General features: G+C 38.6%; 1 protein-coding gene across 10 annotated transcripts in view; it reads left to right on the top strand.

Moving 5' to 3' along the window:
• DGKI (diacylglycerol kinase iota) overlaps positions 1-18,700 on the top strand; it is a 430,242-nt gene that overhangs the window by 225,091 nt on the left and 186,451 nt on the right. For all 10 annotated transcript variants that reach the window (XM_055591024.1, XM_055591028.1, XM_055591025.1 and 7 more), the window contains one exon: positions 127-238. In XM_055591024.1, coding sequence (XP_055446999.1) covers positions 127-238 — 112 coding nt within the window. The remainder of the gene's footprint in view (positions 1-126; positions 239-18,700) is intronic.

The raw sequence follows: 18,700 nt of genomic DNA, 5'->3' as shown, positions 1-18,700 counted from the left end.
TGAACCAAGAGTAGAAAGCCATTCTTTTGTGAAATCAACATCAGATCAAACTATAAATTATTACCTGATGGTGATCACGAGAAGACTGGCACACACTCTAGTTCTGACTTTACTCTTCTCTTGCAGATATTGTGCTGGCACAATGCCCTGGGGGAACCCAGGAGATCACCATGACTTTGAACCTCAGCGTCATGATGATGGTTATATTGAAGTCATTGGATTCACCATGGCATCTTTGGTGAGCAATACATCTGTTTTATTGAAGTAAACTATGTTTTAGTCACAATGAGAGTTGATTCATTTTACAAGATTTTGGTATAATGTTGTCTCCTGGCTTATCAACTTATAAACTGTATGCAATGTAGAGTTGCTAGGGGAAGCCAAAAGCAAAAAGTCATTCTTTGTGTCACTAAAAAAAGTTGATGCCTATTTGTTTGAACTTCAAAGGTAAATGAATATTATTTGTTACTTTTCCTGATATTTTCTATTGGAATGAAATGCAAAGTTTTTAATGTTAATTACATAACATTATGCCACAAACATATCCCAACATTGATGTAGAAATCTTGCTGTTTGATACTTTGTTGGTTCATGGAGGACTCAAGTTTAGATAAAAAAGAACATGGTCATTTGCATTCATCTCCATTTTACCCACTTAAGCATAAGATGGGCATCTACATTATCATAGAATATCTGAATATAGAAAGACTTCTCATGACATTAATGAATATACACTTGCCAGTTTTGAGATCACCTTGCACTTTAATTTTGGTTCCTGGCATTAGATAAGTAAATGTATAGAATAAGGTCAATCGCAAGCAGGTTTTAGCCTTGTGTTTTAACTTATTATTGAATGATAAAGAAATTAATTAAAAATTTTGCATATCATTTTATCAGATATAGGTCAGCCATACCATCAGTTTGTAAAGCAAATGAAAATAAAGCTTCTTAGCACTTAGTTCGTGCTGTTATAACCCAAGGCTAGAAGGTTGTATTTCTTGTTCTAAACAACCTAAAACAACTCTCTCTTTCATCCATCTCATGGATTTCAAGTGACTTTTCCTCCATCACCTTGAATTGGTGAGATTTAACAGAATAAACTCTTGTGATTATGAAAAGAATGTCCATCTCCTGAGATGGTGATGTTGCTCATTACATTTGATGTGTCTAGAATGAAATGGTCATTAAGTGTAAAAGATTGGTCTGGGAATGATCTAATTTTCAAGATCATACATAGCTCATATGTAACTCTTTCTTTCCAAAGTCTTTATGTTAATTATAGATAAAGACTCAGCCAAGAGCAAATAAGAATAAGTCCAGTTAGGGTATGTACAAGGAAGAATGTTTGGAGGTGCCCAAGAAAGTCACAAACCTGGTCGTGTGTTATTTTGCTCATTCATTTATTCACTAATCCAGTGAACATGTATTGAATTTTTTGCCATGAGAGTTTCCTAGTGCTGGCTGTGCTGTAGAAGGCTGTCAAGGAATGGCTAAAGGAAGATGATCCCTTACGTAGGCCTACGAGGGCAGGGAGAATATGAGACACTTTCCCATTGCTCTCAAGATCACAAACTAAATCTTTACTGCAAAATTGAGTTTCTTTCCAAATCTCTATCCTTTACCACTGCCCTCTGTGCTTTCTAGCTTGTTGCTTCTCAAGTCAACTATAGCACTGGACATCCTTTGCTTCTTTGCACCACAGGACCATTGCATGTGCTGCCTATCTCAAATGTGCTTTACCTCTTCCTCTTATATAACTTTTCAGTCTATATCTGTGTTAGATTCTGTTTAGAAGTCTTTCTTTGGTTTGGGTTGTTTCTGCTTGCTGTTGCTGTTGCTAAGTTGCTTCAGTCGTTTCCGACTCTATGCGACCCCATAGACGGCAGCCCACAGCTCTCCCCGTCCCTGGGATTCTCCAGGCAAGAACACTGGAGTGGGTTGCCATTTCCTTCTCCAATGCATGAAAGTGAAAAGTGAAAGTGAAGTTGCTCAGTCGTGTCCGACTCTTAGCGACCCCGTGGACTGCAGCCTACCAGGCTCCTCCGTCCATGGGATTTTCCAGGCAAGAGTACTGGAGTGGGGTGCCATTGCCTTCTCCTTACAGTTGTATAATTAAAGTCTGAACAAGAAGGAGAAGGCAGAGTGAAACTGGGTAATTAGAGGAGAATTTAATGGATGGACTCTTACAAGTAGTGCACTAGGTTTATGAGAAGTGACGATGGATGGTGGGGTATTCCTGAGCTGAAGATGCAAAGGCAAGGAAGCAGTCAGCTGTACCAGAAAAAGAATGACTTAGGAAGGACCACCTGGTAGGAGTAGTGTTTGCTAAGTGAAAGCAGTCATCCTGTGCCAGCCTGTCAGGGAGAGAGCTGGAGACATCAGTACAGTTCTTGCTCTCCAGCCATTACAAGGTCTAACGGGGTCAGTTTCACAGGGCAGGGAAGAGGGCAGGGAAGGGGTGGAGTGTCGTGTGGGAATGGCAGCTGACTGGTATCCATCAGTCTAGTGTATTGCCAGTCCATAGCAGAGAACCATGAGACTTGTAATTGGCAATAGGAAATGTGACAGATGAATGAATTTTGCCAGGTGAAGAAGAATGGGACTTGGCAGTCTTGAAAAAGGGAAATGTACAGACACTTGGTAGTCGGAGAGAGCACAGTCTTCTGTGCAGACTACAGTCATTTTTATGTAGCTTAAAAAGAGGTGAAAAGCGAAAGTGATGCAGATGGTCCTGGAGAGGCAGGCAGGGGTGATATCACAAAGTGCACTGGAGAATTTACCCTGAAGTTTTGACTTTGGGGCATCAGTAAAGTGTGTTTGCAAAATAAATATTTGTTACGGGAAAAGTTCACTGGAGAAACTGACAGCACGTTGAACTCTCATTCACTGTCACCAAGCCTCACACACACGTGTGTGCAAAGTCGCTTCAGCTGGGTCCAACTCTGCGACCATACGGACTGTAGCCCTCCAAGCTCCTCTGCTCACGGGATTCTCCAGGCAAGAATACTGGAGTGGGTTGCCATGCCCTTCTCCAGGGGCTCTTCCCAACCCAGGAATCGAACCCATGTCTTTTATGTCTCCTGCATTGGCAGGTGTCACTTAACCTATTACCAATTCATGTGCAATCTTATTTCTGTCTCCAACTATGGTCTCCTCTCTCACATTATTTTGAACTAAATCTAAGACATTATATAATTTTACCCATAAGTATCTCTGAATATGTTTTTTAAAAAAGAAGACTTCCTTTTATGAATACAATCATACCATCTTAAAAACAATAGCATCTTAATATTACTAAATATCTACTCAGTGCTCAATTTATAATTGTCTTGCAGATGTCATCTGTTTTCTCTTCTGTTCATTTGCATCAGGATTCAAATAAAGTACATTCATGGTGATTAGTTGTTATGACTCTTAAGTCTTTGTAGCACCCGTCTCTATCTTTTTTTTTTTTTTTTCATTTATCTATTAAAGAGTCCAGGCTGTTTGTCCTGTGAAGTTTCCCTGAGTCAGAACTGTGCTGATAATGTCCACAGAGTCTAAATAATGTGCTGTTCTCTTTTACCTGTTTTTGCTAAGTTGATAGTTGGATATAGATTCATCAGACACATATTTCTCCAAATCTCTTTTGTAAGTAATGTTTTATTCTTCCAAAGGAGGGTATGTAATGTCTGGTTCTCTCTCTCTCTCTCCCTCTCAATAATAGTCTTTGATGATCAGTGTCAGGATCTAGGAATCATCAGGGATTGCACAGCAGTGATATTCTGACTCTTTTCTTCATTTGTTAACTGGGATGTTTCTATAAGGAGAAGTTTTTCCTACACCTGCTGCTTGGTTGGGGCTTCCATAGTGGCTCAGTGGTTAAGAATCTGCCTGTCAATGCAGGAGACACAGATTTGATCCCTAATCTGGGACGATCTCACGTGCCTCCAAGCAGCTAAGCCATGTGCCCCAACTTTTGGGGTTTCCCAGGTGGCAGAGTGGTAAAGAATCCTCCTGCTAATAAAGGTGACACAAGAAATGTGAGTTCAATCCTTGGGTCAGGAAGATCTCCTGGAGTAGGAGATGGCAACCTGCTCCAGTATTCTTGCCTGAAACATTCCACGGACAGAAGAGCCTAGCAGTCTCCAGTTCGTGGGGTCGCAAGAGTTAGAGATGACTGAGCACACACTCTTTGATTACTTAGTTATACAGTTTGTTTCAGAGAAGCAGGACAAGCAAGTCTTTTATTCATATATTTTCAAAGTAATTTAGTTCATTAGTGTCCTTCGGTGACTGTGGGTTTAAACTGGCATCAGGTTTGGAGGATTTCTCCCATCAAGGGTTGAAGTCTGTATAACCTCCCCTTGACTCTATGTGGGCTTACAAATACTTGGCGAATAGAGTACAGTGGAATTGATGCTGTGTAACTTCTGAGGTTGGATCATTAAAGGCCATGCAAAACTGGGGAAATATGGTATGGATTTGTTAGTTAGTTAGTTAGTGTTAGTCACTCAGTCATGCCCGACTCTTTGTGACCCCATGGACTGCAGCCCATCAGGCTCCTCTGTCCATGAGATTTTCCAGGCAAGGATACTGGAGTGGGTTGCCATTTCCTTCTCCAGGGGATCTTCCCAACCCAGGGATCGAACCTGGTCTCTAATTAATAGGGATTTTGTAAATGCTAGGCAATATTTATTTAAAATATCTCACTGCTTTCATTCATTTAGTGTCACTCATAAATATTTATTGAATAGTTGTTGAAATCACAAATACTTATTGAATCCATAAGTGACACTTGCTAGATAAAACAGGTACAAAATGAACCAATAGAAAAGCAGTGTCCTCAGGGTGCCCACAGTCCAGTGTTGGGAGGGAGGTGAGGAAGGAAACGAGCAATCACAGATTGCTCGAGATAATAAGTTCTGGGGGAAAGGGATGTGGAATGAGGATAGAAAGAACCATGTTTACAGATTGGAGTCTTTTTGGGTGAGATTGCCAAGTGGCCACACTCATAGAGGCATCAGTTTAAGAGAACATGGAAACCAGGAGGACCAGTGGTGGCTCAGGGTGGTGATGCAGATGGTGAATGAAGGGCAGAAAGAGTTAGATATATATTTTTTTAATTTGTTGTTTTAACTGTTATGGGGAGTTTGCAACTGATGACATGAGACAGGATTGGATTAGTTGCTCAGAAAAGTTATCTGGATTTCAGTGTGAAAGTGACGAGAATCTACACTTCTGGGGACAGATGGACAAATCAGGAAGTTGGTACCAAAGTCCAGGTGAAGAGATGAGAGTATCTGAAAGCCTGAGTAAAGAAAGTGATGATGAAGACAGAAGGAGTTGATGAATGGATAGGAACTTATCTTGAGGGTGAGAAAGGGGTGGGTGGCCAGCATAGGTCATTAAAGGTGACAATATTATATGAGAGAGAAAATATAAAAGAAGGATAAAAGTGTCAAAAATGAACTCTGTTTCATGTAAGTCGAAATTGAAATCCCTGTGAGACATCTAAGAAGATATACAAATGTGCAGAGAACTCACTAGGTTGGGATAAAGTGTTTAATATTCTATCTCTATCTTTATTTATCTTTCTATCTATCTCTCCCATCCTGTCATGAGTAGGTAAAGGAGAAAAAGAATAGATAGGAGTTGGTATAGAGAACATGAAATTGTAAAATTATTAAATGTAGATTAAACTGCACAGTTTTGAACATCCCATGTAATTTAAATAACGTTACTTGAGCTCCAATACTTTGGCCACCTGATGTGAAGAGTCAACTCATTGGAAAAGACCCTGATGCTGAGAAAGATTGAGGATAGGAGGAGAAGGGGGTGGCAGAGGATGAGATGGTTAGGTGGCATCACCAACTCAGAGACACGAGTTTGAGCAAACTCCAGGAGATAGTGAAGGACAGGGAAGCCTGGCGTGCAGTAGTCCATAGGGTTGCAAAGAGTCAGATACAACTTAGCAACTGAGCAACAAAAACAACAACCCAAAACTCATATACAACTTACTATTGATGTATATGAGTATCAAATTGTTGTTGTTGTTACTATCCATATAACATGGGCTTCCCTGGTGGCTCAGATGGTAAAGAATCTGCCTGCAATTCTTTAGCAGGAGACCTGGGTTCAGTCACTGGGTTGGGAAGATCCCTTGGGGAAGGGACTGGCAATTCACTCCAGTGTTCTTGCCCAGAGAATCTCATGGACAGAGGAGCGTGGAGGGCTACAGTCCATGGGGTCACAAAGAGTCAGACACAACTGAGGGACTAACACTTACGTACTTATCCATAGGGCAGACACTGTGTATTTTTTTTAATTCAATAATTAAAGTGCTTTATTTTCAGTCCTTAAATTTCACGTTCCTTGAAATTATATTGATTACATTTGTAATCAATATTATATTGATTACATTTCTGAGAACGTAAATTATTTGAAAACACACATCTGTGTAAGATGATTATATAAAGAGAACAATGTAGTTATTTGGGTAAAAGTATGTCTGTTTTTGTGTATATAAAATATTCAGAGTGATCCTTTAAGAGAAATTTGAAATAGAATTACTAGAATGGGAGAAAAGATTATTTCTTTTAGACTATTTATCTTATAATTGAACATTTCAAGACAGAAGTATTCAGTTCATTTTGCTGGTTGAATTGCATTCCTATTAATTAAGATGATTCTTCATGGGTGCTCGGTAACCCAGTTACCTTTTTGGATTTCATTCAGACCATAATCAGACATTGTAAAGTGTATTTATTTCTAGATGGAGAAGCTCTATACAATCAGCAAAAACAAGACTGGGAGCTGACTGTGGCTCAGATCATGAGCTCCTTATTGCCAAATTCAGACTTAAATTGGAAAAAGTAGGGAAAACCACTAGACAATTCAGGTATGACCTAAATCAAATCCCTTACTATTATACAGTAGTAATGCCAAATAGATTCAAGGGATTGGATCTGATAGAGTGCCTGAAGAACTATGGACAGGGGTTTGTGACATTGTACAGGAGGCAGGGATCAAGACCATCCCCAAGAAAAAGAAATGCAAAAAGGCAAAATGGTTGTCTGAGGAGGCCTTACAAATAGCTGTAAGAAGAAGAAAAGTGAAAGGCAAAGGAGAAAAGGAAAGATATACCCAGTTGAATGCAGAGTTCCAAAGAATAGCAAGGAGAGATAAAGCTTTCCTCAGTGATCAGTGCAAAGAAATAGAGGAAAACAATAGAATGGGAAAGACTAGAGATCTCTTCAAGAAAATTAGAGATACCAAGGGAACATTTCATGCTAAGATGGGCACAATAAAGGATAGAAATGGTATGGACCTAACAGAAGCAGAAGAGATTAAGAAGAGGTGGCAAGAATACACAGAAGAACTATACAAAAAAGATCTTCATGACCCAGATAATCATGATGGTGTGATCACTCACTTAGAGCCTTACATCCTGGAATGCGAAGTCAAGTGGGCCTTAGGAAGCATCACTGCCAACAAAGCTAGTGGAGGTGATGGAATTCCAGTTGAGCTATTTCAAATCCTAAAAGATCATGCTGTGAAAGTGCTACACTCAATATGCCAGCAAATTAGAAAAACTCAGCAGTGGCCACAGGACTGGAAAAGGTCAGTTTTCATTCCAATCCCAAAGAAAGGCAATGCCAAAGAATGCTCAAACTACTGCACAATTGCACTCATCTCACATACTAGCAAAGTAATGACCAAAATTCTCTGTTGAAGCCAGGCTTCAACAATACATGCACTGTGAACTTCCAGACATTCAAGGTAGATTTAGAAAAGTCAGAGGAACCAGAGATCAAATTGTGAACGTGCGCTGGATCATTGAAAAAGCAAGAGAGTTCCAGAAAAACATATACTTCTGGTTTATTGACTATGCCAAAAAGTCTTTGACTGTGTGGATCACAACAAACTGTGAAAAATTCAAGAGATGGGAATGCCAGACCACCTGACCTTCCTCCTGAGAAATCTATATGCAGGTGAGGAAGCAACAGTTAGAACTAGACATGGAACAACAGACTGGTTCCAAAGAGGAAGAGGAGTATGTCAAGGCTGTACATTGTCACCCTGCTTATTTAACTTATATGCAGAGTACATCATGTGAAATATCAGGGTGGATGAAACACAAACTGGAATTAAGATTGCTGGGAGAAATATCAATAACCTCAGATATGTAGATGACACTGCTGTTAAGGCAGAAATGGAAGAAGAATGAAAGAGCCTCTTGATGAGAGTGAAAAAGTCGGCTTAAAACTCAACATTCAGAAAACTAAGATCATGGCTTCCAGTCCCATCACTTCATGGCAAATAGATGGGGAAACAATGGAAACGGTGATGGACTATTTTGGGGGACTCCAAGGGCTTCACTGGTGGCTCAGAGGATAAAGCATCTGCCTGCAATGCAGGAGACCTGGGTTCAATCCCTGGGTTGGGAAGATCCCCTGGAGAAGGAAATGGCAACCCACTCCAGTATTCTTGCCTGGAGAATCCCATGGACAGAGGAGCCTGGCGGGCTACAGTCCACGGGATCGCAAAGAGTCGGACATGACTGAGCGACTTCACTTCATTTCAAAATCACTGCAGTTGGTGAGTGCAGCCATGAAATTAAAAGACACTTGCTTCTTGGAAGAAAAGTTATAACCAACCTAGACAGCATATTAAAAAGCAAAGACATTACTTTGCCAACAAAAGTCTGCCTAGTCAAAGCTATGGTTTTTCCAGTAGTCACGTATGGATATGAGAGTGGACTATAAAGAAAGCTGAGCACCGAAGAACTGACGCTTTTGAACTGTGGTGTTGGAGAAGACTCTTGAGAGTGCCTTGGATTGCAAGGAGCTCCAACCAGTCCATCCTAAAGAAAATCAGTCCTGAATATTCATTGAAAGGACTGATGCTGAAGCTGAAACTCCAATACTTTGGCCACCTGATGCAAAGAAATAACTCATTTGAAAAGACCCTGATGCTGGGAAAGATTGAAGATGTGAGGAGAAGGGGACGACAGAGGATGAGATGGTTGGATGGCATCACCGAGTTGATGGACATGAGTTTGAGTAATCTCTGGGAGTTGGTGATAGATGGTGAAACCTGGTGTGCTGCAGTCCATGGGATCACCAAGAGTCAGACACAGCTGAGCAACTGAACTGAACAGACTGTATTCAGACATTGTAACATTTATTTATTTCTGTCACAATTTTCTGCCATTATAGCTGTGAAGGTTCTTTCATGTTGAGTCTGTTTGTAAGTAATCTAAAACTTTTCAAGACAGTTCAAAGCATTATTCAGATTGAGGAATTGGGAGCCTAATTTGCTACATGGTAGGCAATCCAAAGATTTCAGTCTCCTGAACTTTAAAGAAAGCATAGACAGCTCTCTTTTTGTTAATCAAAATTAAAATATGTAGGCTCTTTTGTATTTATGAATTAGAAAAGCAAAAGGTAAGAAAGGTTACAAAGAGAAATTCCCAAGGTTGAAGTTATACACATACCAGATTTTTTTTTTAAAGAAAAGGGTAATATTAACATTTATTTTGGTAACATTTGTAAGTATAAGAGTTAAAAGTAAAGATATTTGTCATAATTACATGATCCATAATGAACTGTATTTATATTTTGAAGTATTTCCTTTCAGTTGCCTTATTTCCATGTTTTTAAGTATATATGGAATCATAAGTAAAATCCTACTCTTTCATTCTATAAATATTTCTCATTTTATATAATAATTATTTCATCATGAAATGCTTCCTTTATGGAACTTTTAGGTTTCTGGATGTTTGGTGGTTTTAAAAACTCCTGTAATTAACATGATGTTCATAAATCTCATTTTACATTTTAAATTATCTTCTTATGCCATATCCCCAGGAGAGAAATTACTGATCCAATGGCATAAACATTTAAAGCCTCTTAATACAAATTATAAAGCTGTTTTATAGAAATTTTATACTGTTTACTTGCCTAATAGCAATGTATAAGAATACCTGATGAGAAGTGATAGGAATTTAATACCCAACAGGTGCTGAAATGTGTTCATGGTTAGAGACAAAAAGCTATTATAATATTACACTTGGTGAAGCAGAATGAGAGGATAAAATTACATCCCAGAAAGAAAGAAATTATGTATGTTTTATATAGTCAATTATGTCCAACAAAAAATGAGAGTAAGACATGTTATCTTTATTGTTACCTTTTATGTCTTTTTGGTGTTTTAAAAAATCTGTTTTTTGCATATTTTGATGGGCATGTTTATTTTTTATTGTTGAATTACAGGCACTATTTATTTTATTATTTTTTTAATTTACTTTTTATTGAAGGATAATTGCTTTACAGAATTTTGTTGTTTTCTGTCAAATCTCATCTTGAATCAACTGTAGGTATACATATATCCCCTCCCCTTTGAACCTCCATCCCATCTCCCTCCCCATCCCACCCCTCTAGGTTGATATGCAGCCCCTGTTTGAGTTTCCTGAGCCATATAGAAAATTCCAGTTGGCTATCTATTTTACATATGGTAATGTTTCTATGCTACTCTTTCCATTCATCTCACCCTCTCCTCCCCTCATAAGCCTGTTCTCTATGTATGTTTCTCCATTGCTGCCTTGTAAGTAATTCTTCAGTACCATTTTTCTAGATTCCGTGTATGTGTGTTAGAGTATGATATTTATCTTTCTCTTTCTGACTTACTTCACTCTGTATAATAGGTTCTAGGTTCATCCACCTCATTAGAACTGACTCAAAGTCATTCCTTTTTGTGGCTGAGTAATATTCCATTGTATATATGTACCACAACTTCTTTATCCATTCATCTGTCAATGAACATCTAGGTTGCTTCCATGTTCTAGCTGTTGTAAATAGCGCTTCAATGAACAATGAGATACATGTGTCTTTTTCAATTTTGGTTTCCTCAGGATATATGCCTAGGAGTGGGATTGCTGGATCATATGGTGGTTTTATTCCTAAGGAATCCCCATACCGTCTTCCATAGTGGCTGTATCAATTTACATTCCTACCGACAGTGCAAGAGCGTTCCGTTTTCTCCACACCTTCTGCAGCATTTATTGTTTGTAGACTTTTTGATGATGGGCATTCTGCCCAGTGTGAGGTGATATCTCATTGTAGTTTTGATTTACATTAATAATGAGTGATGTTGAGCATCTTTTCATGTGTTTGTTAGCCATCTGTATGTCTTCTTTGGAGAAATGTCTGTTTAGGTCTTTTCCACACTTTTTGATTGGGTTGTTTTTCTGGTATTGAATTGTATGAGCTGCTTATATATTTTGGAAATTAATCCTTTGTCAGTTGTTTCATTTGCTCTTATTTTCTCCCATTCTGCAGGTTGTCTTTTCACCTTGTTCATAGTTTCCTTTGCTGTGCAAAAGCTTTTAAGTTTAATCAGGTCCCATTTGTTTACTTTTGTTTTTATTTCCGTTACTTTAGGAGATGGGTCATAGAGGATCTTGCCTTGATTTCTGTCAAGTGTTCTGCCTATGTTTTCCTCTAAGAAATTTTGAGGAAAATTTTGAGTTTATTTTGAGTTTATCCTTGGGTATGGTGTTACGAAGTGTTCTAAAATCACTCTTTTACATGTAGCTGTCCAGTTTTCCTAGCACCATTTGTTGAGGCTGTCTTTGCTCCACTGTATATTCTTGCCTCCTTTGTCAAAAATAAGGTACCCATAGGTACATGGGTTTATTTCTGGGCTTTCTATCTTGTTCCATTGGTCTATATTTCTGTTTTTGTGCCAGTACCATACAGCTTGATGACTATGGCTTTGTATAATCTGAAGTCTGGAAGGTTGATTCCTCCAGCTCCATTCTTGTTTCTCAAGACTGCTTTGGCCATTTGGGGTCTTTTGTGTTTCCATATGAATTGTGACATTTTTTGTTCTAGTTCTGTGAAAAATGCCATTGGTAATTTGATAGGGATCGCATTGAATCTGTGAATTGCAGGTACCATTTATATACAAGTCTTTTGGCATATGTTTAGTGCAAATATAGTCTGCTTATTTTTAAATTTTTAATGTTTCTTTTGATGGGAAGAAGTTTAAACATTCTTACAAATTTCAGTTTTATGAGATAGGCATATTTCATGTTAGAGCTTTTTGTGTCCTTAAGAAATCTTTGCCTACTCCAGGAAAGGTTGGGAAAATATTCTCCTTTGTTTTCTTCTTGAAGATTTACAGTTTTAGCTTTTATGTATAAGTGTATGATTCAGCTCAAAATCTTGTATATTCTGTAAAGTAGCTTTAAGATTCATTAAAAAAAATACAATTATCTAAAACTTTGCAAGTTTCTTAATAACATGAGAGATGAAATAAAAGAATTTTATTCCCACTGAAAAATTGATGCTTTTGAACTGTGGTGTTGGAGAAGACTCTTGAGATTCCCTTGGACTTCAGGGAGATCCAACCAGTCCATCCTAAAGGAGATCAGTCCTGGGTGTTCATTGGAGGGACTGATGTTGAAGCTGAAACTCCAAAACTTTGGCTACCTGATGTGGAGAGCTAACTCATTTGTAAAGACCCTGATGCTGGGAAAGATTGAGGGCAGGAGGAGAAGGGGACGACAGAGGATGAGATGGTTGGATGGCATCACTGACTCAATGGACATGGGTTTGAGTGGACTCCGAGAGTTGGTGATAGACAGGGAGGCCTAGCGTGCCGGAGTTTATGGGGTTGCAAAGAGTCGGACATGACTGAGTGACTGAACTGGACTGATTCTTGTCTTTAAGATATATATTTATCCAGTTTTTTTCCCTAGCACTATTTGTGAAATAGACTTTCCTTTCCTATAGAATTGCCTGTAGATTCTTTTCTTTTGTGTAGAATTTCAGTTATTTTCTATAGAATTGCCTTGGAGCTTTTGCCTCTTGATTGTATGTGGGTCTCTTTCTAAACTCTATTTTGTTTCATTGATTTGTTGATCCTATGCCACTTCCATACTGTTTTGATTGCTATAGATTTCTTTTAAGTCTTCAACCTGGTAATATAAATCTTTTCACTCTGTTTTTCTAAGCGTTTTAGTGATTATACATCTTTTGATTGTATACAGATCTTAGAATCAGTTACTATCTACAAAAAAAAAGTTTTGATTTTAATTGGGATTGCTTTGAGTCTATAGATAAATTTAGGAAAAATTGGCATATTAACTTTATTGAGTGTTCCAATCTAGAAACATGATATATTTCTCTATTTTTTAGTTGCTCTTTAATTTCTCTTAGCAGTCTTTTGTAGTTTCAGTGCAGTTCAGGTCTATGGATACCTTTTGTTAAATTCATTCCTGAGTATTTTATACTATTTAAGTAGTATTATTTTAAATTTCTCATGTAGTCATTATTGCTGCTGCTGCTGCTGCTGCTGCTGCTAAGTCGCTTCAGTCATGTCCGACTCTATGTGACCCCCATAGACAGCAGCCCACCAGGCTCTGCTGTCCCTGGGATTCTCCAGGCAAGAACACTGGAGTGGGTTGCCATTCCCTTCTTCATTGCATGAAAGTGAAAAGTGAAAGTGAAGTCGCTCAGTCGCGACCGACTCTTAGTGATCCCATAGACTGCAGCCTACCAGGCTCCTCCATCCATGGGATTCTCTAGGCAAGAGTACTGGAGTGGAGTGCCATTGCCTTCTCCGAGTCATTATTGCTAATACATAGAAATAACTGATATGTATGTGCACACATGTGTAGATATTTGTCTTGCAACTTTGCTAAATTCACTCATTACTTCTAGTAGTTTTTGATATATTCTTTGGGGTTTTCTGACCTAATTGAGTGGTTTGTAAATAGGGACAAGTTTTATTATTTCCTTGGGGTGTTAGTTACTCAGTCGTGCCTTACTCATTGTGACACCATGGACAGGGGTCCACCAGGGTCCTCTGTCCATGGGATTTCCAGGCAAAAATGCTGGAGTAGGTTGCCATTTCCTTCTCCAGGGGGTCTTCCTGACCCAGGCATCAAACCTGGGTCTCCCACGTTGTGGGCAGATTCTTGACCATCTGAGCCACCGGGGAAACCCCATACCTTTTATTTTTCTTGCCTTAGTGAATGAGCTGGCAATATGTTGAGTAACAGTGGTAAAAATGAACATGCTTGCCTTATTCCTGATTGTAGGAGGGAGCATTCAATGTTTCATTAGATATGAAAAACCTTTATGTAATTAAGTAATTATGATTCTATGAACAGTTTTCTGAGAGTTTTTTTTTAAAACACAAATGAGTGATGTATTTTATCAAATGCTCTTTTTTGGTATATATGGAAGTGACCTAATTTTCTCCTTTGTTTTCTTTATATCACAGATTCCACTGATTTTTTTAAAGAATTACTAATCTTGCATTTTCAAGATAAGCCTCACTTGATGTATTATCATTTTTTAATATGCTGGATTCAGTTTACTAGTATTTTGTTAAGGATTTTTGTGGCTATGTGTATGAAAGATACTAGTCTATAAATTTATTTTCTTGTTAATATCCTTTATGGGTCTTGGTATCAAGGTTATACCCATAAATTGGGATAGAAAATGTCTGGCTTTTGAAAGATTTGTATAAGATCGGTATTATTTTTTCCCTTAGGCATTTTATAGAATTTAATTCTCAGAGCTTGAGATTTCTCTTGAGGCAAGAGTAGATATAGAATTACTCACATTTTCTATTTCTTATTCAGTCAGTTGATAAACTGTATTTATCAAGGAATTTGTCCACTCCATAGAAATTAAGTTTGTTGGCATAAAGTTGTTCACAATGTTCTCTTATTATTCTTTTAATGTCTGTAAAATCCCCTCCTTTATTCTTGATAAAAGTAATATATTACAGACCTTTTAGTCTTATAATTTCATTTTTATCTCCCTTACTTTGTACTAGGTTTTTTTTTAATGTGCTACCCTTGGACATATATATAACCCCACATTTCAGTATTAATATTTTTGCTTTTATTATTATTTTGAAGAAATTTAGAAATGAAAGAACAGTCCATAGTCTGTTATGTGTACCCACATATTCACCATTTCCAGCTTTTGTCACTTCTTTCTGTTGATCAGATTTCATCTCGTATCATTTTGCTTGAGTTTGAAAGATTTCCCTTAGCATTTCTTAAAGGACAGTTCTCTTGGCAGTAAGTAATTTCATATTTAATTTTTCTGGAGTGTCTTTATTTTATCCTCATTTTTTTGGAAGTATATTTTTATGAATATGGAATACTGGATTGACTAGTTTCTTTTCTGGCTTGCTTCAGCACTTTATTTTTTCTTTTTAGTACTTTGTTTATTTTTGGCTGAGCTGGGTCTTCATTGCTGTGGGGACCTTCTCTAGTTGTGGTGTGCGGGCTTCTCATTGCAGCAGCTTCTCTTGTTGTGGAGCACAGACTCTAGGAACATGGACTCAGGAGTTGTGGCACATGGGCTCAGTAACTGGCACACGACTCTGTTGCCCCGCGGCATATGGGATCTTCCCAGACCAGGGATTGAACCCATGTGCCCTGCATTGACGGTGGATTCCTATCCACTGTACCACCAAGGCAGTCGCTTTGAAACTCAATATGTGGTTTCACTTTCTTCTGACCTCCATGTTTTAGGGATGAACAGCCACTTACCATCTGTATCACTGTTCCCTTGTGTGTAATGTATCTTTTTTCTCTGATTTTTAGATTTTTCTTCAGTGTTTAAGCCTCCCTGTGTTTGTTTAGCTTTTCTGTCACTGCTGTAAACAAATTACCACAGATAGTGGCTTAAGACCACACACGTTTATTCATAGAGTTTGGGAGGTCAGAAGTCTAAAGTGGGCGGTTAGGCTGTGTTTCTTCCAGAGACTCTGGAAAGGACCCAGTTCCTTGTCTTTTTCCACTTGTTGAGGTGGTCTGCATCCCCTGGCTTATGGCCCTGCCTCACTCTGACCTCTGCTTCTATACTCACGTCTTGTCCTCTGACTCTCATGCCTCCCTCCTTTGCTTGCAAGGACCCTTGTGAAGACACTGGGGGCCCCTTCCTCAGATAATCCAAAATAATCTCCTATCTCAACATCCTTAGTTTAATCATAACAGAAAGGACCCTTTTGGCTTGTAAGTTTTCATAGTTTCTGGGCATTAGAATGCAGGCATCTTTTTCTCGGTGGTGCTCGTGGTGGGCATCATTCTAACTTCCACATGATTTTCTTTGTATTTATCCTCTTTTAGGTTCATTGATCTTTTTGGAACTGGAGTTTGACTTTTTCCCATAGATTTGGAGTATTTTCATCTATGTGTTTTCTGCTCCTTCCTTTTCCACTCCCTTATGTGTACTAAAGATGGCTTGTTGTTGTCTCACAGATCCTGGAAAACAATTTCATCTCTTGTTTTTGAGATTAAATAATTTCTGTTGTTCTGTTTTCACGTTTACAGACCCTTTCTTTTTTATGCTGTTCAGTTTGCTCTTAAATCAATTTAGTGGTCATTTCAAAAGTGTTTTCTTCATCATGGATCACATTTTCTTGCTTCTTTGTCTAGTATGATTGATTATATGCTGGAGAGATGATGTGTTGTATGGAGTCTGGCTTTTATTTTATTGTGACTTAGCTGATACGGTTTTAGCATCATATTCTACTAAGTCTAATGTAAGGGATGGATGCTACTAGGCTAGTGTTAAAAAGAAAAAATCAATAGGATGTGTTAGTTATACAAATTTGTTTGATCCCAGGCTATTGTTAATTGTTTGATCGTACTGTATTCACTCTGTCATAATACTGCAGATTTCAGGGGATTGATATGAAAATAGCTTGAACCCATGGAGATGATGATTTTCCAACCTGCACCATTGAATCCCAGGCTAGGTCTTGGCAGAGAAGCTGAAGAGCCCCCTTTGTGGCTTTTTTGCCTCTCATTTACTCACCTTAATAGTTTAGTTCAGTTCAGTTGCTCAGTTGTGTCTGACTCTTTGTGACCCCATGAACTGCAGCACGCCAGGCCTCCCTGTCCATCACCAACTCCGAGAGTCCACCAAAACCCATGTCCATCGAGTCGGTGATGCCATCCAACCATCTCATCCCGTCGTCTGCTTCTCCTCCCACCCTCAATCTTTCCCAGCATCAGGGTCTTTTCAAATGAGTCAGCTCTTCACATCAGGTGGCCAAAGTATTAGAGTTTCAGCTTCAACATCAGTCCTTCCAATGAACATCCAGGACTGATCTCCTTTAGGGTGGACTTGTTGGATCTCCTTGAAGTCCAAGGGACTCTCAAGAGTCTTCTCCAACACCTCAGTTCAAAAGCATCAATTCTTCGATGCTCAGCTTTCTTTATAGTCCAACTCTCACATCCATACATGACTACTGGAGAAACCATAGCCTTGACTAGACAGACTTTTGTTGGCAAAGTAATGTCTCTGCTTTTTAATATGATGTCTAGGTTGGTCATAACTTTCCTTCCAAGGAGTAAGCATATTTTAATTTCATGACTGCAATCACCATCTGCAGTGATTTTGGAGCCCGGAAAAATAAAGTCAGCCACTGTTTTCCCATCTATCTGCCATGAAGTGATGGGACTGGATGCCATGATCTTAGTTTTCTGAATGTTGAGTTTTAAGCCAACTTTTTCAGTCTCCTTAATAGTTAATCTACCTCAATTGAACAAAAATAGAGAAAGACATAAGTATACCAGGAGGCTTCCCTAGTGGCTTAGATAGTTAAGAATCTGCCTGCAATGCAGGAGATTGAGGTTCAATCCCTGAGTTAGGAAGATCCCGAGTCCATGGGGATGCAAAGAGTTGGACATGACTGAGCAACTAAGAATAATAAATAATACAAGTAAACCACATTGAGAAGGAGTACTTAGGTTTCTACATTATAAGACTCTTACCTGTTTCACAAAAACATTCTTGACCCATCAATTCAGTTCAGTCATTCAGTTGTATCCAACTCTGCGACCCCATGGACTGCAGCATGCCAGGCCTCCCTGTCCATCACCAACTCACGGAGTTTACTCAAACTTGCGTCCATTGAGTCAGTGATGCCATCCAACCATCTCGTCCTCTGTTGTCCCCTTCTCCTCCCACCTTCAATCTTTCCCAGCATCAGGGTCTTTTCAAATGAGTCAGTTCTCTGCATCAGGTGACCAAAGGATTGGAGTTTCAGCTTCAACATCAGTCCTTCCAATAAATATTCAGGACTGATTTCCTTTAGCATGGACTGGTTGGATCTCCTTGCAGTCCAAGGGACTCTCAAGAGTCTTCTCCAGTACCACAGTTAGTGAGTATTCAATAATGCCTAGATTAATTTTTATGAGCAGAAGGCAAGTTTTTCAAATAAAGCCCTTTCCTTTTCACCGTCTTCTGCTTCATACTGGCCATGCATTAGTCCTATGGCTAATACTGTCAAAGTAAGGCAGGGGACTCTAGATGGTATGTGATAGAATTTGGGAACATGAAATTATTTCCTAGCATCATAAAATGCTAGTGTGAAAACAGGCCATAATAGCCTACCAAAAACTCATTACTTAACATACAGAGAAACTGAATCTATGGAGCTATTTTTGCTGTAAATAGTGACTCATATGGATAATAATGAAGTGAATTGCAATACAATTGCTGATTGTATATAGACCGCTTACAGAATGCATTGAAGTAGGATTTTAAAACATACCCATATCCTGAAATCTTAATATTTGATAAAATGGAAAACAATAAAACTTAATGGCGTTGCTTCATGGCAATAAAACAGCATGTAAAAACTTGTATAGATAAATGTGGAGTGGATGATAATGGTG

Source organism: Bubalus kerabau, chromosome 8 (genome assembly GCF_029407905.1).
Source record: "Bubalus kerabau isolate K-KA32 ecotype Philippines breed swamp buffalo chromosome 8, PCC_UOA_SB_1v2, whole genome shotgun sequence".
Classification (NCBI taxonomy): Eukaryota; Metazoa; Chordata; class Mammalia; order Artiodactyla; family Bovidae; genus Bubalus; species Bubalus kerabau.
The sequence above is the reverse complement of the archived record's forward strand: the minus strand, read 5'-3'. Positions and strand labels throughout refer to the sequence as shown.